The 25,034-nt window shown below is 56.1% G+C and overlaps 6 protein-coding genes across 6 annotated transcripts; 2 read left to right on the top strand and 4 right to left on the bottom strand.

The window, feature by feature from the left end:
• MAM_01862 (vacuolar protein sorting protein) lies at positions 1 to 4,589 on the top strand (the record flags this gene model as incomplete). Its single annotated transcript, XM_040820661.1, has 2 exons — positions 1 to 3,875; positions 3,944 to 4,589. 2 exons carry the CDS (start codon positions 1 to 3, stop codon positions 4,587 to 4,589), a joined length of 4,521 nt encoding a protein of 1,506 aa, XP_040681004.1.
• A 690-nt stretch (positions 4,590 to 5,279) lies between these two features.
• Positions 5,280 to 6,406, top strand: MAM_01861 (Esterase, SGNH hydrolase-type; the record flags this gene model as incomplete). The annotated part of the gene is made up of 4 exons (XM_040820660.1): positions 5,280 to 5,547; positions 5,627 to 5,672; positions 5,764 to 5,952; positions 6,085 to 6,406. 4 exons carry the CDS (start codon positions 5,280 to 5,282, stop codon positions 6,404 to 6,406), a joined length of 825 nt encoding a protein of 274 aa, XP_040681003.1.
• A 196-nt stretch (positions 6,407 to 6,602) lies between these two features.
• Positions 6,603 to 9,659, bottom strand: MAM_01860 (PCI domain containing protein; the record flags this gene model as incomplete). The annotated part of the gene is made up of 7 exons (XM_040820659.1): positions 6,603 to 6,632; positions 6,778 to 7,888; positions 8,681 to 8,993; positions 9,077 to 9,207; positions 9,304 to 9,330; positions 9,423 to 9,538; positions 9,633 to 9,659. 7 exons carry the CDS (start codon positions 9,657 to 9,659, stop codon positions 6,603 to 6,605), a joined length of 1,755 nt encoding a protein of 584 aa, XP_040681002.1.
• A 613-nt stretch (positions 9,660 to 10,272) lies between these two features.
• On the bottom strand, positions 10,273 to 12,552 carry MAM_01859 (DNA-directed DNA polymerase X; the record flags this gene model as incomplete). Its single annotated transcript, XM_040820658.1, has 1 exon — positions 10,273 to 12,552. One exon carries the CDS (start codon positions 12,550 to 12,552, stop codon positions 10,273 to 10,275), a length of 2,280 nt encoding a protein of 759 aa, XP_040681001.1.
• A 938-nt stretch (positions 12,553 to 13,490) lies between these two features.
• MAM_01858 (uncharacterized protein) lies at positions 13,491 to 17,136 on the bottom strand (the record flags this gene model as incomplete). Its single annotated transcript, XM_040820657.1, has 2 exons — positions 13,491 to 16,260; positions 16,550 to 17,136. The coding sequence occupies 2 exons, from the start codon at positions 17,134 to 17,136 to the stop codon at positions 13,491 to 13,493; spliced, it is 3,357 nt and encodes a 1,118-aa protein (XP_040681000.1).
• Positions 17,137 to 21,133: 3,997 nt separating this feature from the next.
• MAM_01857 (Mediator of RNA polymerase II transcription subunit 16) lies at positions 21,134 to 24,438 on the bottom strand (the record flags this gene model as incomplete). Its single annotated transcript, XM_040820656.1, has 8 exons — positions 21,134 to 22,047; positions 22,110 to 22,391; positions 22,450 to 22,563; positions 22,616 to 22,735; positions 22,805 to 23,458; positions 23,532 to 23,787; positions 23,873 to 24,227; positions 24,287 to 24,438. 8 exons carry the CDS (start codon positions 24,436 to 24,438, stop codon positions 21,134 to 21,136), a joined length of 2,847 nt encoding a protein of 948 aa, XP_040680999.1.
• Between the last annotated feature and the right edge of the window lie 596 nt (positions 24,439 to 25,034).

Below are 25,034 nucleotides of genomic sequence, written 5' to 3'. Positions count from 1 at the left end.
ATGAGGCCGGGTGGCAAGGCAGCCGCCGCTTGGTGCATATTGTTGCCCTCGCTCTTGTGGACCGCGGTCCTTGCTAAAGATGAACCGTCGATGACGGTCAATACTTTTGAGAATCCGCCTTTGAACATCAACTACTTCGAGGACAGTGACGTTGTCATCTTCGAAGACAAAATCGAAGGCAATGTCTATCGGTCCGCAGACGCAGGCGTCTCATGGAAACGGGTCGATTCTGTCCCCGATGGCAAGGTCATCGAACTCATCATGCACCCGTTCGACAAAAAACGGGCCTATATAACTACCCGCAGCAAAACCCAATTCAGAACTGAAGACCGCGGAGAGACGTGGACCAAGTTCAATACCCGATCACTACCCAGCAAGTTTCAACCAGAAGTCATGGTCTTCAACGCTGGCGATCCCGATCGAATCATATTCAATGCCATGGATTGCGATGGAATCTTTTGCGACGAACAGTCAATGTATACGATCGACGGTTTTAAAAACACTCGAGCCCTTCGTGTCAACACGGTCGGGTGCTGGTGGGCCAAGTCGTCTCTCGAGTTTACCACTGGCGAACAGGAAAAGGACAAGTCGCGAGTGCTCTGCATCGTGAGGAATTCTATATCTTTCTTCAGGCAGGAACAGAAACTTGTTATTTCTGATAATTTCTTCGCCGTCAAGAGCGAGCAATTTCAAGAATTCGAACCAAATATCGGCGCCAACAAGGGCCTTAACGGGTTCCTCAATTTGGCCGTGGTGAAAAAGTACCTATTGGTGGCGACGTCCTCCGCGCACAGCGACGAAATGGCTTTGTATGTAAGCGATGACTCCAAAAGATGGCACCGAGCCATGTTCCCCAAGGACGATAGTCACGACCACTCGCATAGGATCAACCAAGGCGCATACACTGTCCTGGAGGGCACAAACTATAGCATTCAGGTTGACGTCATGACATCTCATCCTTCACGGCCCATGGGCGTTCTATTTACGAGCAATTCGAATGGCACCTACTTCACCGAGAATATTCCGTACACCAATCGTAATACTAAAGGCAACGTTGACTTTGAAAAGATCTCTGGTATTCAGGGCATCTTTCTCCTGAACACTGTCAGGAACGGCGCAGAAGTGGCCAAGAAGAGGACGGAGAAGATTATCCAGAGCCAGATCAGTTTTGACGATGGCAGGACATTTTCGGAAATCAAATCCGGCGACGATAGGTTACATTTGCACTCGGTCACGGAGCTTGACAATGTAGGCCGTGTCTTTTCCAGCCCTGCCCCAGGTTTGGTCATGGGAAACGGCAACACGGGCGAATCCCTGGGGAGTTTTGCCGATGCCGACCTGTACGTCTCTGACAACGCTGGGTCGATCTGGAAGAAAGCTCTGGATGGGCCTCACAAGTACGAATTCGGCGACTCGGGCTCAGTTTTAATCGCCGTTAAGAACTCAAAAAAAGCCGACATCAAAGAGTTTTCCTATTCACTTGATCACGGAGATAGTTGGAGTCAAGTGCCTCTGCCCAAGGGTCTCAGCATTAAGCCGGACCTGTTAACCACGACCCAGGATTCCACCAGCCTGAAGTTTCTGCTTTTGGGGGAAAAGGACCGCACCTTTCACATGATTGCTATTGACTTTAACGGGCTCAAAGAGAGAACCTGCGAGGACAAGGACATGGAAGTCTGGCACGCTAGAGTTGACAGGGACGGCAATCCGAGCTGCGTCATGGGCCACAAGCAGACGTTTTCTCGCCGCAAGAAAGCCGCAGACTGCTTCATCAAAAAGCCGTTCGAGGACCCTGTTCCCGAGACAGAGGACTGTGAATGTAGCGATGCCGACTTCGAATGCGACTATAACTTCCAAAGAGGCAAAGACAACACTTGTGAAAAGGCCGGTCCTATCCCTGCGCCCGATGACGAGTGCAAGAACAATCCCGATGGCACGTTTAAGGGCTCGTCGGGCTGGAGGCTGATTCCTGGGAACACGTGCAAAAGAAGGAGTGGCGAGCAAAAGGACGACAAGGTGGAGCGAAAATGCTCTGAAGGCGACACAAAGCCTTCACCACCGCCTGCCACAGGCGAGGTTACTTTGAAGCAGAAAGTCTTTGACTTTAGCCACGGGGAATTCGAGAAGATATATCTCGAGAAGGGCGATGCAAGCACCTCCACAGACGAGACTGTTATTTTGTGGCCAGCATCAGATGGGAATCAAATATGGTTGTCTCACGACCATGGCAAGGAGTGGAAGCGCGTTCTTGAGGGCGAGAAAATCCGCGGCGTTTTCCCACATCTCCACTTCAGTGATGTTGTTTACTTTATAACTGACAGCAAGAAAATCATTTACACCGTTGACCGTGGTCAGTCCTTCCACACCTTTGAAGCCCCATCAAAGCCAAAGACAGGCGTCATGCCTTTCGCATTCCACCCTGACAGGAAGGACTGGCTCATGTGGATGGGAGAGGCGTGCGAGAAGGTTGGGGGCAAAAAGTCTTGCTTCTCAGAAGTATCTCTTTCGAGAGATCGTGGAGACAATTGGAAGACGCTCCGACGCTACGCGGAGAAATGCGAGTTCACTGGTAGCTCCGCGTACAAATTCCGCGACGAGAAGCAGATCCTTTGCCTGGTCAACAGCGAAGAGCGAATGGATTCAAACCTCACCGTCATGACGAGCGACAACTTTTTTGACGATGAGCCAGTGAAATTTGATGGACAAGTCCTCAACTTTGCAACCATGAGCGAGTTCATACTTCTGGCTAGCAAGGACCCCGAGACTGGCGCCACACGTGCTGCCGCCAGCATGGATGGCAAGAACTTTGAGGCGGCCCGTTATCCTCACAACTTTCACAAGGGGCACAACGATGATTACACGGTGCTCGACAGCTCGACGCATGCCGTCAATCTTTTCGTTCGTTCCGAGGCTGGCGGTGGCCGCCTGTATGGTTCCATTATCAAGAGCAACTCCAACGGCACATCGTATGTCGTCAGCGCGGTCAACGTCAACAGCGACGCAGAAATGTACGTCGACTTTGAAAAGGTTGCCGGGCTGGAGGGTGTCGCTCTGATCAATGTGGTTACCAACACCGACAACAAGAAGGAGACGAAGAACACATTGCAGACCAAGGTTTCACACAACGATGGATCCCAGTGGGGATACCTGGCGCCTCCCGCAAAAGATGTGCAGGGCAAGTCATACTCTTGCAGCAGTGCCAAGGGAGACAGTAGGTGTGCCCTTCACCTGCACCACTACACAGAGCGCGACGACAAGAGCCGAAAATTCGCCGCAGAAACCGCGGTAGGGTTCATTTTCGGCGTTGGCAATGTAGGGTCCAGCCTCGGTGACATCAAGGACGCGGATACGTTCCTGAGCACCGATGGGGGCATCAGCTGGGCGAATGTAAAGAAGGGGCACTGGACCTGGCAGTACGGTGACCAAGGATCCATCATGGTACTTGTCCAGCGAGCCACTCGCAAGAACGATGTCAGAACCAAGATTGTGTCCTACTCTACCGACGAAGGCAAGACGTGGAAAGACATGGAGTTCTCCGGAAGCGAGGTTACCGTGTTGGACATCACCACGCTTCAGTCGGGCACCTCTCGAAATTTTCTTTTGTGGTGCCGAGACAGCAACGGCAACATGGTTACAGTCAACCTCGATTTCAGCGGCCTCGCAGATAAGCCATGCAAGTATGACAAAGATTCGGCAGCCGAGTCGGATTATATCCTGTGGGGACCTCAGCACCCACTACAGGCCGGAAACTGCCTGTTTGGCCATGAGTCCAAGTTTCTTCGCAAGAAGACTGATCGCAAATGCTACAACAATGAAAACCTCAAGCGGTTGGTGGAGTATAAAAATTGCCCCTGTACACGGGAGGACTTTGAGTGGTACGTCATGAGCCCCTTCCGTCTCTCCCCCCCAGTCTCGTGAACCGGTTGGGCTAATTTGTGTATAGCGCCTACAACTTCGAACTGGAAGACTCCGACTCTCAGCAGTGCCGACTGGTCAAGGGCTACCAACCTCTGTCGGGCAAGGAGTGGTGTTCCAGAAATCCAAACGCGACCTCATATTTTGATCCGACGGGGTATCGTCGCATCCCCCTGTCCACCTGTGAAGGCGGCAGGGAGCTGGATAAGGCATCTGAAGAGCATCCATGCGAAGGTCACGAGGACGAGTTTGAGCGGAAGCATCGAACGTCGGGCACGACGATATTCTTTGCCGTGGCGATCCCTTTTGCACTGGCCGGGGCCGTCGGCTGGTGGGTTTATCGCAACTGGGATGGCAAGTTTGGCCAGATTCGCCTGGGCGACACGTCTTCCACCTTTGACAGCGACCGACCATGGGTCAAGTACCCCGTTATTGCGGTGTCGGCCGTAGTAGCCGTCGTGGCAACCCTGCCTCTGCTCGTCGGCGGCCTCTGGCGGTCCGCGACGGGCTCGTACAGTCGAGTCCGGGGCGGTGGTGGACGAAGCTGGTTCTCCAGTAGTGAGAACCGGCGATTCACGACCAGAGACAGCTTCGCACGGGGCCGTGGTGACTATGCCGTTGTCGACGATGACGAAGGGGAGCTGCTAGGGGAAGACAGCGACGACGAGGTGTGAAGTAGAAGATGAAGAAAATGAGCCAAGACGAAAACAAAAGGACTGGGGCAGACAGGGCATGGAAGGTGGTGGGAAAAGCGTCAAAATTAAGCAGCGACTCTGCTACCGACAGAAGCCAGGAGCGGCCGCCATGACGACCCCCGAGTCTCATCTAGCGTGGCTTCTGTTGCATCTTGGACAATGTACTTAGGTATGCATGATGGAATAGATGTGCGGGATATACGTCACGGGCTGCAGTCGCTTTCCGCGGCTGCACTGCAGCTGGTGCGAAGGAGAGGCACACCCGATGACGAGACTAATAGACACGACATGAATCTTGCCTGGGTAATTTAGTAACGGTACCGACTGCGTATCAAAAAGCGCGGGTGTGGTGTGGCGTGGTGTGGCGTGGTGTGGGTGCTGGCGCCAGACGCGCGTTTATTTGCACCGAGGGCCACGAATGAGCCTGGTCATGCCTCCAATCCGTCTTGACCGAGCCCAAATAAAGTCTTGGAGTCCTGAGTGCCGGCCATGCTTCCGGCCACATGACGTCTTGGCGACTCGTCCAGAGCTGGCGCATTCTCGCCCGTCCTTTTGCTGGGCCGACAACTATTCTTGCCTTGCCCTGCCGCAGCACGACCGCACGAGTCGAGTCCCTGCTCGACGGTGACGTCCGACGACAAGTCCCGCTCACCACCGCCGGCCGATGCCATGTCACCACCCCGAACGCTGAGCATCCTCTGCTTCGGCGACTCCCTCACCTCGGGCTTCCACGCCGGGGGCCGCGAGTCCCATCCATACTCCATCGCCTTCGCCGCCCAGGTCCGCGAGGCCCTTCCAGACACCAAGCTCTACGTCTACACCAACGGCAAGCCGGGCGACGTCGCCTCCTTGGCCCCGTTTCACCAGAGACTCCAAGCCGAATGTGGGTTCAGGACCCCCCCCTTTCTCCCCAAGGGCACGACTCGCCACGAGCCTCGTACGACGACACGACGACCCAAGACCCGCGGGCATCACGCTCATGCCCGACGCGGCAGCTGACCGTGAATACGTACCAGGTAACAAGCGCCATCACGACTGGTTGATCATCCTAGGAGGCACAAAGTACACCCCTTCCTTCTCTCCTCTTGTCCCCGGGCGCGCCAAAGCCTCCCCTCCCGCGGTCCTGCCCGTTCTCACATCCCACTGTCCGCAGCGACCTGGCCTACATGATCCCCCCTCAGCAAATGTACGAGTCTTTCCAAGCAACCTGGGACGTGGCCCTCGCAAAAGGCACCAAGGTCCTCGCGTTGACCATCCCCGAGTCCAAGGCCCAGCCAGCGTGGGTGGTCGAGAACCGGTCGGAGATAAACTCGCTGATCCTGGCGCACCGCCAGCCGAACTAGTAAGCCCGTCTTCGTCTTCTCTTCTCTCTCGCACTTGATCTTGCGAACCAAGTAGACGGCGCAGCCGCAGGTCAAACATGTCAGCTGACACTGCGCTCCTCCCTTCCTTCTCTCTTGCCGCCTCCGCGTAGCCACGCTCTCGACCTTCATGCCAAGCTGCCGTACCACTCTCTGTCGGCAGACGACAGGGACAAGTACTGGGACGACGGGCTGCATCTGACAGACCAAGGCTACGACTGGATGGGCCGACACGTTGCCGACGGCTTCTTGGCCGCCCTCTCCTCGGTCAATCGTGGTGCTGGTGCCGCCGGGGCAGAGGAGCCGGCGCCGGCGCCCAGCGGCTCCCAACGCCCCGTCAGGACAAACGACAGGACAGTGTTCGAGGAGGAGAGTGGCCATCCAGGGAGACTAAGCGAGGGCTACGTCGTGGTACGGAAGAAGGATCTGTGGTGATGCCCATTATTTCGGGGACTATAGAAACTAGAATTCATAGGAGCTGGGCGACGAGAAATGAGAATCAGAAAAAGGCAAACATTCGCCAGACTGCCATGCCGTGTGTGCCTCTGAACGCCAAGATGCTACAAGAAAGAGGGTAAGAAGAGGAGGGGGGGCCAATGTATGTGCTGCTTTTGTGTCGTGAGGCATCCATTCATACGGCAAGATTTGCTGCCACAAAGTCCTGTCTCGTCATACGTCAGTGAGATGGCCCCCGACGCCGGTGATTCATTTCTCGATTTTTCGGTTCTTCTTCTTCTTCTTCTTCTTCTTCTCCTCCCTTGTTTTTCCGGCAGAAAAGAAAAAGAGGAGAAAACATGCAGACTCACCGGAAACTCCCTCTGCAAGGAATTGGTCACGTTTTCGACGTCCTCCGACAGGCTCTCCACGTTGGCGTCCCACGTGCGCATCTCCTTGCCCGCGACGACTTCGGCCCTGCCACTGCCCTTCTCCCCGGACGCCTCGCCGCCTTGGAACCACACGATGCCATCCAGCTGGTCTATCCGGCCGACGAGCCGGCCCTGCTCAATCATGCGGGCCGTCGTCTCCTCCGCCTTGGCCGCGTCCAGCCCCAGCAGCGCGCCCAGCGCCTCGAACCGTATGTTGTTGAACAGCCTAGACGCGCCGAGGAGGTTGTGCTCGACGACGGCCCTCGCGAGGACGGTCGACCCGTCCGAGGTCGTCGCCAGCTGGTGCGGCCCCAGCGCCTCGGCGAACTTATCCACCTCTGCCTGCGACAGCAGCCGGTCCAGGAACATCTTCTCGAGGATGCCGAACTCGTCGAGCTGCACGGACCGCTCGTCCCTGTACAGCCGGCCGAGCGTGCGGCTTCTCATGGGGCCGGCGGGGGCCAGGACGGCGCACTTGACGGCCATGGCGAGGGTGTGCAGGCGCTCCTCCTCGGCAACGGCGGGCGAGAGGCTGATGTCGTGGTAGCGCTGCGAGGCCGACAGGAAGTCCCTCTTTGCGTCCTGGATCCGCGCCTGCGAGAGCCTGAAGTGCAGGTTCAGGTCTGGGTCCGAGACGGTGTGCATGATGTTCTTGAGTTTGTTGACGTACGTCTCGGCCGCCGTGGGGTCCTCGTCCTCGAGGTAGTTGCGGACGATTCGAACCCAGATGCAGGCCCTTTCCTCGTCTGTGACTTTGCGCTGCGAGCTGTCGAGCGGGATTTCCGTCAGGACCCTGGCGGCGTCTGCGAAGTCCTCGTTGGCCTCGTGGGCGGTGGCCACCAGGTCGCAGAGGGTAGCTTGGGCGTCGAAAAAGGACGACGGCTGCGACGAGAGCACCGAGAGCGTGCGCGTGCCGACCTGGATCCAAATGTCTGGATTCTCGAGCGCCTCGAGGGCCGCCAGGAAGGCGCCGAGGACCGAGCGCGTGGCCACGACGCCGAGCGCCTGGCCGAAGAAGGAGTCGACGGCGGCATTGAGGTCGTCGACGGGGCTGGTCGATGAAGGGCGGTTCTTGATGTCGGCGAGGAGGGCTTCGTAAAGGGGCCCCTTGTCGCCGGACGCCGCCTCGGCTTGGGCCGGGGGAGAGGGAGGGGAAAGTCGGAGACGTGAGGCGACACGATGAAGTTTTCGAGACGGGAGTTGGCGGGGGTCGGCTTTAGCGGGGCAAAACAACCAGATTCAATCAAGGCTGTTTGTTTGTTGTGAGGAAACCCAGACTTGCCACGCACACGCACACGCACCGCACCTGCAGTCAAACGTCACCAGAGAAGAGGGCAAAAAGAAAAAGACGACACACACACAGCCCCAGAAACTCCGACGAGTCCGTCCGCGTCCGCAAACGTAAAGCCTATCAAATCTAGTATCGAGAGCCAGTGTACAATCTACAGCAGGCGGCCAGGTTCTGTCAAACTCAACGCAGGTACTCGACGATGCCTGGCCTCGTCAGAGATGAGGAGGACTCGCGCGCAGCAACACACCCAGAAACCAAGGCACAGTCACATTGCAGATTGTGGAATGACAAACCCCATGCTATGCCGGGAGAATCCTAAAGTAACAAGTTCAACTTGGAAATTTGAAAAAAAAAAAAAAAAAAAAAAAAACCGCACCTGAGCTCGGTTCCCTTGACCCCAAACGCACCTCATCATCGAGGACGGATCCTTGATCCATCCACGTCGGTCCTCCTTGCCCAGAGTAGAATTACACGCCAAACTCTATCCTTTATTTGTTGTGCCACAGCAACGTCCGCAGCCCATCCCAGTCGTCGCAATCCTTGTAGATGTACGTCATGCTGCTGCGCAGGCTGGACTGCAGGTCCTCGGGATGCGTCTTGAAGAGGAACATGACCATGGCCCAGGAGAGGGAGGCAAAGGCCGGCCAGGCGTAGTGGCTGATTTGGGAGTGCAGAGGCTCCTTGGATACGACGGGGAATCCGTGCCCGGGCTTGACGGCGATGCGTGCCAGCGCCAGCGCCACGCGCGCAAAGATGTAGATGACGATCTGCTGGCTGACGGACGAGACCTTGCCGTTGCGCTTCGATCGCTGGCCGAAGACAATGTACCCGCCCACGAGACCGGCGATGAAGGTGTCGTAGGGTCCTGTGTCGTTTGAAGCATTTCAAGGTCAGCTTTTCCCCAGCCGCCTCTTGAGTTTTCAGCCGGGCGGGATGCGCGGCACGTACCCTCCTTGCCGGGCGTTGGGCCCCAGTGTCTCAACGCAAGCACAACCAACTTGTATATCGTTGCGAATCGAGCCAGGTTGGTGGCGTGCTTTCGGGTGGCCCTCATTACGAGACCCATCTTTTGTCGGAATCTGTCCCCCGGGGCAGGGTTTGTTGGAGATGCGTCAGCACATCAGTCGGGAAACGGCGGCGGTGCCTCCACGATCCGCCGGCGGGTATTCACGTACGTTCCGGATCGGAAGAGGAAGATGATGCTGAGCGTGCGCCGTGTTAGCTCCCGGACCCTGTCGGACTCGTGAGATGCATCTGCAGGGCCTGCGCGACGTCCTCCCTCATCTCTACTTACACCAGCGCGTGTGGAAACCGGACCTTGGTTCCGTAGACGGCGCCGTTGCGGGCAGTCTTGACGAGCGACAACAGGTCGTGGTATCTCGGGTCGAGCGCAAGGCGCTCCAACGCAGCCTACACCGGAGGCGCGACGCAGCCCCGAATGTCAGCGTACAGGGGCCTTAGCGAGCCTGCAGACTGTGTCAACGCCTCGCACGGCATCTCGTACCTTGACAAGTTGAATTGACGTTGCCATCGTGTGCCTCGGTAAAAAGCCTGGGGGGGTTCGCAAACGCAAGGCCGCACGACGAGAGCGGTCTGGTCGCTGGTAGGGGACGAGGCTGGAAGAGGAACGGGGTTTCGACTCAAAAAACCATCGGCACGCGGGATCGATGGACGATGAGGGAAATGCGGCCGGGCCCGGGTGGGTGAGGCGTTGGCAATTCGAGGGGGAGGGGGGGGGAGGCAGAGGCAAACGTCAGGGATGATGTTTGTCGGTGATTAGTAGTTAGTTGGGGCCTCGGAATGCGGCTCTGGCTTGTGCTTTGTGCCGTGCTCGTGCTCGTGCTCGTGCTGTGGGCTGTTGCAGTCCATGTCGGGCGGGCCGCGCGGTGACCGGCGGGGCCAGGCCAGGCGCTTTACAGCACCGGACCCTCTGGGGCCTCCTGGACAAGTTCCGTCCTGGCAAGCTGGCAAGCTGGCGGCACCGGGCCACGTCAGGGCCTCTGTGGAGCCGCAGGGGCGGATGACGCACCATGAGCAGTCAACGCTGCGGGCTCGTTCGGGGCCCCCCGCCTCTGTCTGAGCTGCGGGTCGGTCCTTCACATGTCATTTTTTCGCAAATTGCCTCCTCAGGCAGGAAGTCGGCATCAGCACCACCGCTCATGAGGTTCTCGCCACTTCACGCCCAGCACGTCGAATATCCTCCTCTCGTCCCCGCCCTTCACCAGCGAGCCCTGCGCGGCGAGAGCGTGCCTGCCGGCCCCCCGAGTCGCGTCTCTGTACAGCCCCCTCTGGTTCAGACGCATCCCCTTCTTGGACGCCAGCAGCCGCATGCTGCGGTTGAAAATGTCGTTGCCCGTAAAGTAAATCAGCGCGGCGCCCCTTTCCGACGCCGGCACGAGCAGGAAGTCGATGCGTCGCCAAGTCCCCCGCCGGTCCTCGTCGCCATTGATGCCCGCGGTCCTGGGCAGCACGCAGCACCCGTGCCATTTGCTCCCGTCTCCGCCCGCGCGAAACGACGCCAGACGCGCCGTGAGGAAGCCGTCCTGCTCCAAGACGCGCACCAGCTCTCCCAGGAAGGGACGCAGCTGCGCCACCGACTCCGTGCCCGGCTTGGTCACCATCAGGTCAATGTCGCCGGAGCTGGCAGCGCCTCTGCGGTAGCTGCCGCCGATGATGAGCTCGACCTGCGCGTCGATCCGCGCCGCCGCCCTTCGCACGACCGCCCCGAGGGCCTCGACTTCGCGGCGGGGGATCCTCGTCTTGAGGTCGTCGAAACGCTCCACGCCGATCCGCTGGCTGGGATTGAGCTCGGCCCTCGACTTGATGTCCTCGAGTGTGCGGTATCCTTGGGAAACCCACTGCTGCGCCTGCTTGGCCCCCACGCCGTATATCTGCAGAAACACCCGAAGCGCGCCGTACGCCGGTTCGTCCTGCGCGCATTCCAGTCGTCGCAGTCTGATTGTCGTGACAATCTCCCCGACCTTCTGCGCGATCCTTCGCCCAATGTGAGGCAGCCGGAACGCCTCTTCCTCCGTAGCAACCCTGGTCGCTTGTCTCTTCAGAGTCGTAATCGCCTTGCGGTACCCCGTCGTCCTCCAGTGGTCGCCGACCCCGTCGTAGTAACTAGCCATGCTCTGCAGGACCTCGATCGTCCTGGAGTTGGGGTTGTCCCGGAACGCATCCTCAACGCCAGCCTGGTTGCAGGCAAACCGGTCCTCAAAAGCCAGGTGCTTGCCGCCAAATCCGCGCTTCCTGTCTGGGCCCCCCATCGTTCGCTGCCCGTCCTCGGACGAGCCCCGATCCTCGTCGTCGCTTGAACGGGCCTCGTTCCCGTTCGCCGTAGATGTGCCGTCTTCGTCGTCGTCCTTGTCGAGCGGGAGACCCTTGAACTCCTGCATCGTCAAAATGCACCGCGACAACTCGTCATCCACATCACCGGCTTCTCCGCCAGATTCCTCCCCCAAAGTCCACGCTTCAGAGACGACCCTCGCCCCATCGGCAGCCCTCCCGCCGTCCACCAGCTCAGCACGGGGCGAGTCGTCCGCAGCCGTCGTCCCCGGCGTCGGCACAGAATCCCGCCTCTTCGAACTTCTAGACCGAGGCTTGATCTGCAGCGACTTGGCCGATTCCTCCAAACCCTCTCCCTCTCCCTTTCCCTCTCCCTCGTCCGGCTCCGGTTGTCCTGGAACCATGTACTTCCTCTGCGTTGCATCCACCACGGCTCCGAACCGGATACAATCTATCGGATACTCCTCGCTCACCACAGTCACATCCAGCCCCGAAACGACCCTTTCCACGTCCTTGTACCGGAGTCCCCTGTCGACAACAACATGCGTGGCGCTCTCGACATCCGACGTCCACGAAGCCCCATACTCACGAGCCTTGTTGATGCGCAGCCTCCTCACGGGCGCAACATCATTGTTGGGCACGTAGTAGAACAGCAAGCCCCGGAAGATCTGTTCCCTCTCAGGCCGGAGCTTGATCGACCCGCGCGTGCGTTTCCTAGACGCCGCCAGAGGGGAATCCAGTGTCCGGCCGCGCCCAAGGGAGGCCGCGACGTCCCTCTCGACACGCGTAGAGTCGGGTATCACGGTGGTGCCATCTTGATCGAGGAGGCTAGCGAGGCGGTTGCGCATGCGGCTCTGGGGCGTGGCCTTGATGGTCGTTCCTTTGGACGGACCTCGTCGCTCGATTTTATCTACCCGTCTCCGCGGAGAGTTGGCCTCTGGCGCTGCACTGTCCTCGTGTGCCTGCGTGGTGGATGCGGGTGGCACGCTCCGTGCGCGGAAGAAGCGTGCTCGAACCAGACGGTCTTGTTCTTCGAGCGCGTCAAAGGTGTCGTCTGCGACGCCGTGCCCGTGCCACGCCTGTAGGCGGTCAAAGTAGGCCAACTTCTTGTCGAGAGATGGCTGTTCAGACGCCATGGCCAGAAGCTAAGTCGTGACGTTTACGTATGTACTGCCGGCAGCTGGGCCAGATGTGCGGTTCTGCTTCTTCAACGAGATGGTCGTCGCGGCGGCGACGGCGGTATTGGAGGCGAGAATAGAGTGATCTGTCATGTTTGTCTGTTTGCTGGCGGTTGCGATGGCTGTGCCGTGCAAACATCATCGACGTCGTCTTGGAGGCGCAGGCGCGGACCGAGGTGGAGTTGAAGTCGCCGCAAGTCGCAGCCTGCAGGCAGCCACCACGGCCGGGAAACCCGTCACGGCATGGTGCAACTCAACTCCGTGGCGCGTCGCATAATCATCGTCACTCATCAATCAACAACCCAGTGATCCATACCTTCTACCCAAATCTTCACCCTGTCATGTAGAACACTAAAACTTTCTCGGTGAGATTGTTTGATTTTAGTCTACAATGCTAGTCATGCCGTCTCCGTTGTTCTCACCATATCTAAAGTTAGATTCTACTAATAAAACATTATAAAGCCCCAAAATATAACGGTGGCGAGAGGACTGCGTAGCCATTCTGTCAATCCGCTGGCTCTCTCATCGCCAAGTCCAAGACCCAACTTCACCCCCCCACGTGTCCGCTCCTCTTTTTGAGCCCAGTACCATTGTATGTAACCATAATTGAATGCGTGCGTGCGTGTAATGATACCCCGACTTTCCGGGATTCTATGCTCTGGCCGCCAACATTATCCATGTTCGGACCAATTCAATTCCCATGCCATGATAGATAGAGCCTGCCTCCGTATGGATGCAAGCCAAGCAAACACAAAAACTCCAATCGCTTATGCAGCACAAACAATCCCCTTTCACACGACACTTTGGCTCCGAGCAGCACTAATCGTCTAGAGTCCCTGCGTCCCCTCGTCTCTGGGCTCTGCGACACCACAGCAATTTTGCTTCGTGTCGCCAGCCTAAGCCCGTCTGCTCACGGGTGTCAGCTTCGCCTCTTCGAGAATCGTCTGCAGTTTTCGCGTTTCTCGAGCCGCCGTCTCTCGCTCCTCCTGAAGGCCCATGACCTGGATCTGCGCTTCGTTCATCTTAGAAACGACTTGCTGGATCTCGCTCTCAGCATCTGCGAGGGCTTTCTCTAGTTCGGCAACCCGAGCTCGGAGAGTCTTGATCTCTACTTCTTCCTCGAAGCTCTTGGCAGCAATGGCCTGACCTGAGCGACCAAACATGGCGGGCATCACCGATTTCAATAGCGAGCCCTTGCGGGCAGTCACGCCCACGCCAGCACCCGTCTGAATGCGGCCAAGTTGCTCGTTGTGAGCCTCACGAAGTTGAGAAAGCTCCTCTTCGTGTCTAGCCACACGGTCCTCAGAGGCGGTCTGCGCCGTGACAAGCTGCTCCTCGAGAGCGTGGAGACGTGCCTGAAGCTCGGTAATTCGGTCCGAGTTCAACTTTCGGTCCGCGTCGCCTCGCGCTACAGTGTCGGCAAGACGCTTTCGCAACTCAGCGTTAGTAGCCAACTGTTGCTGAACCTGGGAAGCCAGCTGCTCGACACGCAAGGCGGTTTCGCCCAGCTCATCAGAGAGAGCCTTCTCCCTGTCAAGGTTCTGGGACTCGCCAGCTGACAGGACCTCGACCTGGCTCTTGAGGCCATTCAAATGCCGTCGGGCGGCATCTCGCTCAGAAACAGCTGCCAAAAGGGATTGCTCGAGGCGTTCGATGGCAAGCTTCGTCTTCTCATCGGACATGGCGTCACCTGTGTTAAGCTCCAGCTTCTTAATGCGCTCTAGTGATTTGGCGTAGGAGCTTTGCAGGTCCTGGTAGGCTTTTTGAAGAGATTCTGAGGTAACAGGAACATCGGGCATGCCATTAGTGGAGCTTGATCGAGCAAGTGAAGGAGGAATCAGAATATCCTTCTCCTGGAGCAAAGAACGAAGGGAGGCAATCTCTTCCTCGGCTCTATCGAGGTCCATCTTCAGACCACTCAGGCCCTTTTCCACCTGCCATTTTTGCTCCATTGCATCTTCCGCACGGCGTCTCAAGACATTAATTTCGGTGCGCAAGCTAGATATCTCTTTGTCAAATCCGGCTTTCCGGGGTTCTAGCAACAGGCGTTGGCGCTCTGTTTCTAGAATCTTGATTTTCTTCTCATTCTCGCGGTTCTGGAACTCCTGCCTCTCGAGGAGATTCTTCAAAGCGCTGTGTAGAGCGTCACGTTGAGCCTCCACGTCTTTTAATCGCTCTGCAAGGGCCTCTCTTGATTCGGAGTGTGGCTGCTTCACACTTTCCGACCTCGACAAGCCACCGAAAGCGGTAGGGCCTTTAGCCTTGAATGAATTATTTGCTTTCGAGGTTGATTTAGCCAGAGCAATGTCGTCAGGACCAAGTGACTTGCGTAGCGAGGTGTTTTCTTGTTTCAGGGATTGAAGTTGATGTTGCATCTTTGTTGATTCGTACGTTAGATTAGCATACGAGGCAGCTTCGGCTTCCAGACCCTCGACTCTGGCTCGCAATTGCGGCACAACCTCGTCTCGCAGATTGTCTCTTTCATTGCAGGTCTCCTGCAGCTCGCTTTTCAACCCGGACAGTAGGTCTTCAAAGTTGCTCTTGGACTCCTTTTCTTCAGCAAGCCGTCTTCTTAGATCTTCGCAAGATTTTTCCAGGTCCTTGACGCGGTCACTGGCATCTAGGCTGTTCATGTGGGCCAGGTCTATTTGTGAAGCCTTCTCGGACAAATCTTTGATCTGCTGGTCCAGGGCTTTTCTCTTTGACCTTTCATCTTGCAATTTGTTACTTAATTCGAGACGGATAGATGCCTTCTCCTGCTCTGATCTTCTCTGAATTCTTTCAATCTCCTCTCTGTTTTGGTCGTACTCGCTGAGTTTGGCAGAACTGTAGCCCGAATCTGAAAAGTAGTCGCTTGATCGCTTACTTGGTGCTTGGGGGTTGTTGACTTGTTCCTGAAGTCTATCGACCAGGTCCTCGAGGTCCATTTCACGCCTGATCGATGCGGCCAGCTCAGAGCTGATAGCTTTCAGCTCGTCCTCCATCGCGTCGATTTCAAGAGACGACGCGGTCGTCCCAGGGGGTGGTGTTGATAAGTACGATTCGCAGTAGCTAAGGGGGTTCGAGGTTGCAGCATTGGAGTTAGTAGGTGTTGAGGTTGGGCAGTTATTCCTCGGCGCTTCAAGCGGCGCATTGACGCTTTTGCTCGGCGACAGGGGCGAGGGGATGGAGGAGAAATCTGTGACCGACGGTGAGGGGTTCGACCAGCTAAACAATGAAGCAAAAGGCGATCCTTGACGCGGCGATTTCGGTAGTGGCTTGTTCAGCTGCGGAGATGCAGCTAGCTTGGCTGATTCGGGAGACGCTGATTGCCGTTGAGATTCTAAATCACTCGGTGAAGCTGATGATTCAACAGTATCGAGTTTCAGATGTGGAGGCGTTGGTTTTGGAGCCAACATCAGAGGACTCGGGGTATGGTCTGCGAGGTCGCCGTAAAGCGATTCGATGTCGTCCAAGCTGTTGTTGTCCACGGCGCGTCCGGAGGGTGAATTGCGAAGGTTGTCTTCCTCCGGCGAAGACGAATTAGATCCTTGCAAATAAAATTCGTCGTACACTGACAGCACGTCTGAAAGGTCAGAAGAGCCTCTGCGTCGAAGCTCACCTGCCGGAGGGCTGTGCGCCTGAGGAACTCCCGGCTGGATGGGGGCAGGGATGGTGACGGGAGATCTACGGATCGAATTCCAGTCAGTAAAAGAAGCTGCTAGAATCCAGACTGCACCCGAGTAGGGGGGAGTCACTGAAGCGTGCCACGTTTGGGTGAGCCTAAAGATAACTCGACGCTATTGGTACAAGAGGAATGAGGTTCATGGTGACGATGTGTAGGTGACGGGATACTCAAAACGTCAAGATCATGCCAAGACCGGACGGGGTAAACGAAAGGTGGACACATGGAAGACAGGGAGAGAGGCGCAGTATCAGGGTCGAGGAGGGGGGTTCAAAGGGGGGCGAAACTTACGAGGAAGAGGACACCGATGCTCGGAGTAGTTGCGGGTAGTCGTAGAATGTCGGACTATCGACAGATGGTGGCCTAGCAAACCTCTGTCCTGGCTTGGGGAGAAGGTCAGGGTTCAAAGGGGCAGGAACTGCCGCAATGACTGAGTCGCGTAGCGATATGGTGGCGGCCAAAGACGAAGCCGACGAGGACAAGGGCTTCCGTTTGATCGGGGTTCTGAAAGGAGGAGGGGGGGGGAAGTGCGGAATAGTCGATTGAAACGTAGTTCCGGCAACAGGAGTCGTAATGGAAGCAAAAGAACTGAGGCTGCTGGTGACGCTGTGCCCTGTGGGTAGAGAAGGGGAAGGATGAGGGCCGAGGTCAAGGTCAAGGTCGGGTGGCGTTTGATGAAGGGTCTTGTCCAAGGAGTCGTGACGTTGCTGCTTGTGCTGGTGGTGGTGGCAGCGGCGGCTTGCTAAGGAGAGTTCGTGGTGTCGGAAAGGGTCAGAGGACGTCGAGGCAGGCGTTGTATCAGAACTTGACACGATGGACAACGGGCCCGGCCCCAGGTCCGCCGACGCATGACCATGAAGCGAAGCTAATTGTGCCATTTTCGGACTCGCGTATGTGACCGGACCGAGCAGCAATGTCTTATCACCGGGTCATTAAATTGGCCCGGAGAAAAAGAATGTACGTAGCAGTAGTAGTAGCAGTAGTAGTAGTAGTCGTCGTCGTAGTGGTAGTATCGGCAAATTGAACGAGAAAGGGAGAGAATGAGGCACAAGCCAGGGCGGCGGACATTGGGACCATCAACGGTGAGAGCAGACGAACGAAGCTAGCGACCAACCATTTTGACTAGGGGGGGCGGGGGAGACCAGAGCAGAGCAGAGGAGGAGGAGGAGGAGTTGGCGGGAGAAGGAGAAGGGATGGCCGAGTGCAGTCGCGAGGTGACTCCCTCCAGGTACGGAGTACGTACCGTGAAGTTGCCAAGCACGGTGGACAGCGCGCGTGGACCCCAAAGGGGCCTAGTGGCAGGCACCGGGGCGGGAGGGTGGCATCGTCAACGACTGGTTCCTGGCTTCGCTGGCCGAAAAGGGGTCGAGGCTAATTTGCACTGTCCAGGGGGGCGGCGCCACGTCAAGGCAAGCCCAGCCACGCGGCTCCCTGCCGGGGTCTGGTGCTGTGGTGTGCATGCACCATTCACAGTACACACGACGGAGTGCACAACACAAATCAATCAACGCAACACGAGGCAACACAACCCAACCAACACAAACCTACACGACTCGACTCGACACGACACGGCATGGAGTGCGGAGCAAGTTGACAACGCGCTGTGATGGACCGATCGGCAGGCCCGTGGTGTGAACAAGAGTTACAGGACGGCAGACAGTGTTGCCAGTGGAATGATAAGCGCCGCGGATAAAGGAAACACGACGCGGGCGACGGTAGCGCAGGTTCTTGACGCTCTCGCTCTCGCTCGCTCCACGGACTACCGCAGTCAGTGTCCCCACCGCAAGCCACCGTTTGACCCTCCTCCAGCATCACTTTTTCAAGTGGACATGGCATAGTAATGGAAGAACACACCGTGGGAAACGTGGGTAGGGTCGTGCAATGCGAGCGCGTGTCCCGCGGAGTGCCGACGGAGCTCTGATCCTCCAAGAAACCACTCAACGGGCCAGGCCAAACCACGCACATGCATGTGCGTAATTTACGGCGTACGGAGCACGCAGTAACGTACTCTACGGAGTATAGCACCATCTATGTGGTACCATGCCCGTGTCACCCACCCCGGGTCAGTGCACCGTTAGCACAAAGACGAGGAGCCGAAGAGTTGGACGGATTTGGCTGGCCGACGACCAACGAGGACGCCATCACCGCAGCACATGTACACATACGGCAGGGGATGGGTTGCTAGTCCGTTATCCGATGCTGGATCGGGCGACGGGCGGATGGACGACGGACATTGTCCTCGGACGGACGAAAAGCCATCGTGTTCCTGGACTAGTGCCAGGGCTCGTTTGACCGCTACGAGTTGCGAAAGGGACGGTCACAATTAAACGTTGACTTTGGGCCGGGCTTGACGCGAGGGTTCGACGGCCGCAATGTGCACAGCATAGCGCACCCATGTACTCCGTACACACGTCGGTGGCGGCAAAAGCGCCGGCTTGGGGATATTTGATGTTTTGCCCAAGAAGCAGGGGACAACAGTCATCGTCAGGCGTGGCGTTTCTAATGCCGGCAAAATCTTGAGGGTGCATAGGTGGCAATGGCCTCGTCTCACCCTGGGACAGTCTGGGGGATCCGCATACTACCTCTGAACATGTACGGAGCCAGAGAGTCGGTGCAAGCACATCATATTGTTGTTTATATCATGTTGTATCGACGCTATCGATGGAGTCAAGGCAGTACTGCGTGCTTGGGTGAAGCGGCAGTTGGTCGGCACGTCCTCCGGACACGGCTGCACTCGAACGCGCGCGTAATGAAACCACATAGATGCGCACTATCGACCCCGTATGCATGCAGCATTCCTATTCTCCGGACCGCCCGCGCCGCTCTCGCGCTGTGCGGAGCATAGCAAGCAGACAACTTGACAAGGATGCCTGAGCCGCAGTGTAGTGATCTCGAAATCATTATTTACTGCCATGGGGCGCCATCTCGGCAGTGGTCCTGGGATTTGTAAGACGAGTCCCATCTTGAATACGGTGCATGAGTACTTGGTATGTGCTGTATATCCTCGGTGCTCCTCATCGTACGTAGATGCAGAACCCAAGCTCAGATATCCGGCTCTACCGCAGTTCAACTGATTTCAGAAGCCACATGCCAGTATCGCTTCAAAATACAGCACGCTTGAGTTGATTAGAGATGCCGCGCCGCACACAACTACGTATGTAGCATGTACGGGGTAGCACGCATGCATGTACTCCGCATTCATTATCAACCAGGTTCTTTGACTAGCCAGATACAAGCCAAGGATCCCGTCCCGTCAGGACAACAAGCATCCGACCACGGACGCTCTTCGGTCGAAGGGGACCAAAGATGAGCCCGGCAAGGGCAACACCACAACAAGGGGTCTCGTCGATGGAGACGTTGCTCAACGGGCAGACGGCAGGCGGCTTCAATGCCTCCTCCTCCGAGGCAATTCGGCACTCCGAGCTCACAGCCAGTCGCCAAGCGCCGCCGTCGCCGCCACCACCAGCAAACCTGCAATGCAATGCGTCAGCAGCAACAGCGCCTCCATCCACCCCGTGCTACCACAGTACTGGCAGGACAAGCCCGTGGCGGGTGGATGGGCCGTCGCGTCGCAGTCACGAGATGTCGCCGTCATGTGTTGTTTGAGTTTAACAAGAAAACCCACGTGCGGAGCACCTCCGGAATCAGCGCCACTAGGCAGCGAAGCAGCCGCCCTTTCCTCAACTACTGCTAGTACCTACGGGGTACCAGGCGTGACGTGCCTGCCGTGAGGTGAGTGATGCACCTCCCAAGGTCCAAGGAAGAACGAGGCCGCCGCCGCCCAACCAGTCGCAATCAACCGAAACCCATCGGCGCCAACAGAAACCGAATCCTACCAGGCTCCTTGCCGGAAACGGCGAGATCGTTCTCGTACGCCGTACCGTAAACCTCGATGCCATGCATGCTCTGCGGAGAAGAAGAAAGACGAAAAGAAAAAAAAAATTTTCCCGCTGCAGCCACAGACGGCACGACTCGCTTCGCCAACCGCGCCCGCAGCGCCGGCCTCACGGCATCCTCCTTGCTCCCACGCAGAGGGCGAAACAAGACGAGAAACAATATCGGGGCATTCGAATGTCGAGTGATGCTCCGCACCTCGCCACTTCTTCATTCCCTGAAGAAAAGAAAAAGACGATGCGCTAGTAGTAGAAGTGGGAGCTGGAGGAGTAGGGGTAACCTAGGCTCCAATAAGTACCTAAGTAACTACCTAGGTACCTAGGTAGGCACTTAAGTTCCCAAGTGCTTGGCAGGGACGTGCTTAGGGATGGATGTACGTGCAAGTACCAGCACTAGTGCTTCTAAATTGGGAGACCCACGAGTCCACGGCCCACCGCATGATGCTGACTCTTGCCCCAAGAAAGCGCCCGTGTTGTGGATCGCGCCCATAATCTTAGATGTCTCGCAATCCTCCTTGATGCCAACTGCCAAGCGCCAGCCTTGGTCACAAGATGCAGCCTTGGCTTGGACCTCCTTTCTACCACGAACTACTTACTCCGTACCTACTGGCCACTAGCTGTGAGCGATGCGCCCCACGACGTTGTCTTTGTAGATGCAGATGCGTACGTGCATCATGGCAATGCTGAGGTGATTTGACTGGTGTAGAATCTTCTCCAATGCATGCCAGCCAGCCCGACGCAACCTACCAAAGTCGGCATTGCCGTCTCTCCTCCAAGGCCTTGTGGGCTGGAAATCGGCATGGGAGGCAACCAGGCTGTCTATGTATGTACATCAACGTGTAGATGAGTTGCAAAGGCCCCGGGGATGGCCTCCTATCTGTCGTGTTTCTCTCCCTCGAACATGGCTACTTACCACCTTCACCTCGGTGGTCGCCCAAGCTGCCAGTAAGTCCGCAGTCCTATCGACAGTCTCGCGCAGCCATTACAGAACCTCTTTCCCCTTGGGAAGCAGTGCCCAGTACCCGCTGCACGAACATTTGCGCTGTTGTGCCAGCACAAAGGTAAATCCGGGGCGGCTGCCATAGACGTCCTCCATCACCGCGGTGCACCTGGTGCATCTTCTCCATCTGCTTCTTCCGCCCCCATCTCGTAGCTCTGTCCTCTTGAAGATGTCCACATGCACGCCCTTTGCCTTCCGGGCAGTCAGACTGTTCTTGTCGTCCTCCAGCCCCAAAAGCTTAAAGTCTGCAAAAAACAACTTGGCCGGATCCGTGAGCTTGCGAAACGCAGGAAGTTCCTTGCCAAAGAGTTTGATCAACACCGGTAGGAAAGACGGGCCAAGCGACCCGCTAAGTAACGTGACCATCTCAAACTGAGCCTGGGTGTTCTTGATGGCAATGTCGAGTTGCTTCCCTTGTGGCGGATTGGGCTGGTTCTTGACTATCCTGGGTAGGTATGATGCGTAGGTTTGCCGGATATCTGAAGCCAGTATGTTTAGCAACTTCTCCAGTTCCGCCACTCTGATCAGGCTCGTCGATGTCACCTGCTGCATCCTCTGGTAAGCCTGTTGCAGCTGAGGCTTGGGAGGTTTGGCGCCGCTCTGTTGGTCCCCCGATGCTTGCCGTTTGTAAAAGTCGATGGCCTTGTTGCTAATGTTCTCCAGGATGGAAATCCTGCGGCACAGAGCTGACACGAAGCTGCGACTTGACGAGGAGAGCAGCAGGTGGAGTGACACGTCATTCTTCTCGTGGAGATATTGGTTCAACTCTCCCAGCTGTTTCGCTTGAAGTCGTTGCTTGAACTTGTCGTCGTTCATCAGCTCGAACAGACAGTCAATCAGCCAGCATAGTAAATCGACAGACCACTTTGCGCAGCCTGCCAAAGCTTCCACAACCTCTATAAACCTAACATCAGTATGGCTTGGGTCAACCGCTTGTCTCCACAGGCATCAGTCTCACCGTGTTCATCCAACGGGCTCATCTTCTCTCTGATGTTTGTTGGTGTGTTGCTTGCAAGTGTGATGAGGATCACTACATTTCGCATATTCAGGCTAATGATGGAAAATTTGCTCAGAAATGTTCGTCGATGAGTTTCTCCTCGAAACCCCAAGCTACTCATTATGCTGAGGCAGGACTGCAACGGAGAGTTCCTCATAAGCGAGTCATGATGCATCTCCTCAGAATAATCGACTTGGATCTTCAGAAGTCGAATAAGGTCGCCGACGAAATCGGATACGAATCCTGCCTGATGTCAATATCCTGGATCCAAAAAAAGCCGCTTCTCAATGAAAACACTCACTCGTTCTTGATGTCAAAGGTCGGGCAATTGCCAAAACATCATCGAAATTGCTCATATGCCATACGGCAAAAGCAGCTGCGATGGACAGCGCTGCAATGGTGGCAGTGTAATGGGCTAAGGGGCGTTAAACCAAATCCCCTATGCGATGGGCTGGATTATCACTTACGATCCTGTGGAGTGTTGCCAATATCACCTAACGGGTACTGAAGCTTGTTCCACCGGAGCTTTCCATCGTCTCCAATCTGTACCATGGAGCAATATGTCGGGGAGAAGGCGGCTTGATAGCCTGTCTGGTGTGAGTCTTGTGTTCCTAGTTACAAGTTATGGCAAAAACAGTATCCATGGCCAGACTTACAGGGTTCGTTATCGGAAAATGTCCACCCGACCTGTCTCATGGTCATGACTTTGTTGAGATCCTCATGCGCGTAAAGTTCTTCGAACGTAAATCGATCTCGATACTCAATCGACCCGTCTGACATTGCGAAGATGAGGACCCTTTTGTATTGAATATCCTGGATTCCAATGACGCCCTTGTTGATCACAACTGACTCCAGCTTCTTGAGCCTTGTAACGTTTGCTAGATCCGATGAAACGCTGTTTCTCCTATTTCCAAGCTGCTCAAAGGCGGGATCAAGACCTTGCTTGGACTCGAAGGCTTCCCACCGGTCCAAGACGCTCTGAATTGACTGGAAGGATCCGTCACCTACATATCTCGACCTGACAGTCACGATCAATGGCGGGGCTGTGCTGGAGCCAGTGCTGTCCATTATGGCCGGCAACAGATGTAAAAAAGATAGTTCAGCAATGGAAGCGTCATAATTTGTCTCGCTCGGACCGGGACATAACCAGCTGGTCGACGCAACATGTGTTTCCACAAGCGCAGGGTTTAATCTTGCATTCGGGGGCATAGTATTCTTCTCCGAGGAAGAACCAGGTCCCGCCCACTGTACCTCGATTTTTAGCAGCTTGAGTTGCCGGGAGGAGGTTGCAATAGCAGCGAGCAGATTTTCTAAGTTGCAGTCAGCCACCCTGCCTGCTGTATGAACTTTTTGCGAAGTTTGCACAAGGATGGGCCTACTCACTTCTGTCAGAAGCAAAAGCTGCATGCGTGACAAGCTCATCCGATGAGTTGATACTTTCAAGCTCCATCGTTGTCTCCTCCCAGCGGTTGTTGTTCTGTGGCCAGTACATCTTCATCATGCCGCCCGAGTTCACACAAAAAAAGGCGCTTTTAGACGAATGCGGATGATGTGGTCCGATAATATGTACAAAGACGTTTTCATAATGGTAGACATTCCCGTTCTTATTTGCCGGCCCGTACATGATGTTGAACGGTTTCTTGAACATGTCAGGGCCTTTTCAACAACACCGCGTCAAGCATGTGCGAGAACAAGTAAAGGGCAAAGAGAAGGGCAAAACTTACACTTGGGCTTCCTGGGGCCAAGGGAAGCCAGTAACAGCCCACGACTCCATGAAGGTCGTCAATCATGTCCGTCTCCCAGTGCCTGTTTATGAAGGGATGGTTCAACGAAATGGCAAAGCTCACCAACGCAACTCTCCCAGCTGCATCTATCACGGCCAGATCGGGAGTGTTAGTCGGACCCCATTCTAGATGCACTAGGGGAATTGCTGGCGACCCCTTGACAAGCTCGCAAGTCGTCGCCTCGCTGAGCTCCCAAACCCCAGTGTCCGGATGGCATCTTAGGAATCGAAGTTCAAGGGTCTGCCCATCGGGAGTCAACGAAGCGATTGTGCCAGATTTGGACCACGCGACCGTTCTGCCCAGTGGTTAGTACGGCAGATCTCGTGAACGGCCACGCGCGAGTAAAGATCATACTGGCAGGCGCCTCGATTCCTCAGCTCATCTAGCCGTTGTCGCAGCTGTTTACCCTGGGGTCTGACAGGTATTGAGAGGGGCACGTTGTCGCCAAACAAGTCGTCGACATTGTTAAGATCCACTTGCATAGAGTTATCTAGTATGAGTGGCATCTTGTCGGCTGTCATTTGGGCGGGTTTTGTCCACGGACACGATGAGTGTCTGGAGCGCAATCAGGTAGTAAGCAAACAATGCATGCATCGGCAAACAGCGTCAAACGGACCAAGACAAAGACGAGAAGCGAAAAGGGCAAAAAGCAAAGAGAGGGACGCAATAAGAAAGGGCTTGGCCTGCCGCTATGAAACTAGGCCGATGCGGCCTGGGCGTGGAAAGGATGTGAAGTCAAGTTGTTGGAGGCTCCGGACGAAGGCAGCAAGGTGGTCAATGATTGGGCAGATGAGCAGTTTCACTGACGCGCATGCGGGAACAATCAGCCCCACCTGTGCAGCTAGTGTTGAGTGACTGAAGTATCTGCCATAAGGCGCGAAGGGGTATTCTGGTGACGGTCCTCAGCTTGGCAGCTATTATGAGTCAGCTTCTGACAAAGTTGAATTTTTTTAAATAGTAGTTTTTTTTTCTCTGTCTTGCGACGGTCCTGCTATCTCGAGAAACAGGGTCGCGTACTCCGTAGAGGTACCTAGATACGTCGTCTTATGTAAGCAGAGTGTTGACTTGTTATCTCCGGCAAAATATCGGCATTGAAGGCCAA

Source organism: Metarhizium album (assembly GCF_000804445.1).
Source record: "Metarhizium album ARSEF 1941 chromosome Unknown scaffold_3, whole genome shotgun sequence".
NCBI lineage: Eukaryota > Fungi > Ascomycota > Sordariomycetes > Hypocreales > Clavicipitaceae > Metarhizium > Metarhizium album.
The sequence above is the reverse complement of the archived record's forward strand: the minus strand, read 5'-3'. Positions and strand labels throughout refer to the sequence as shown.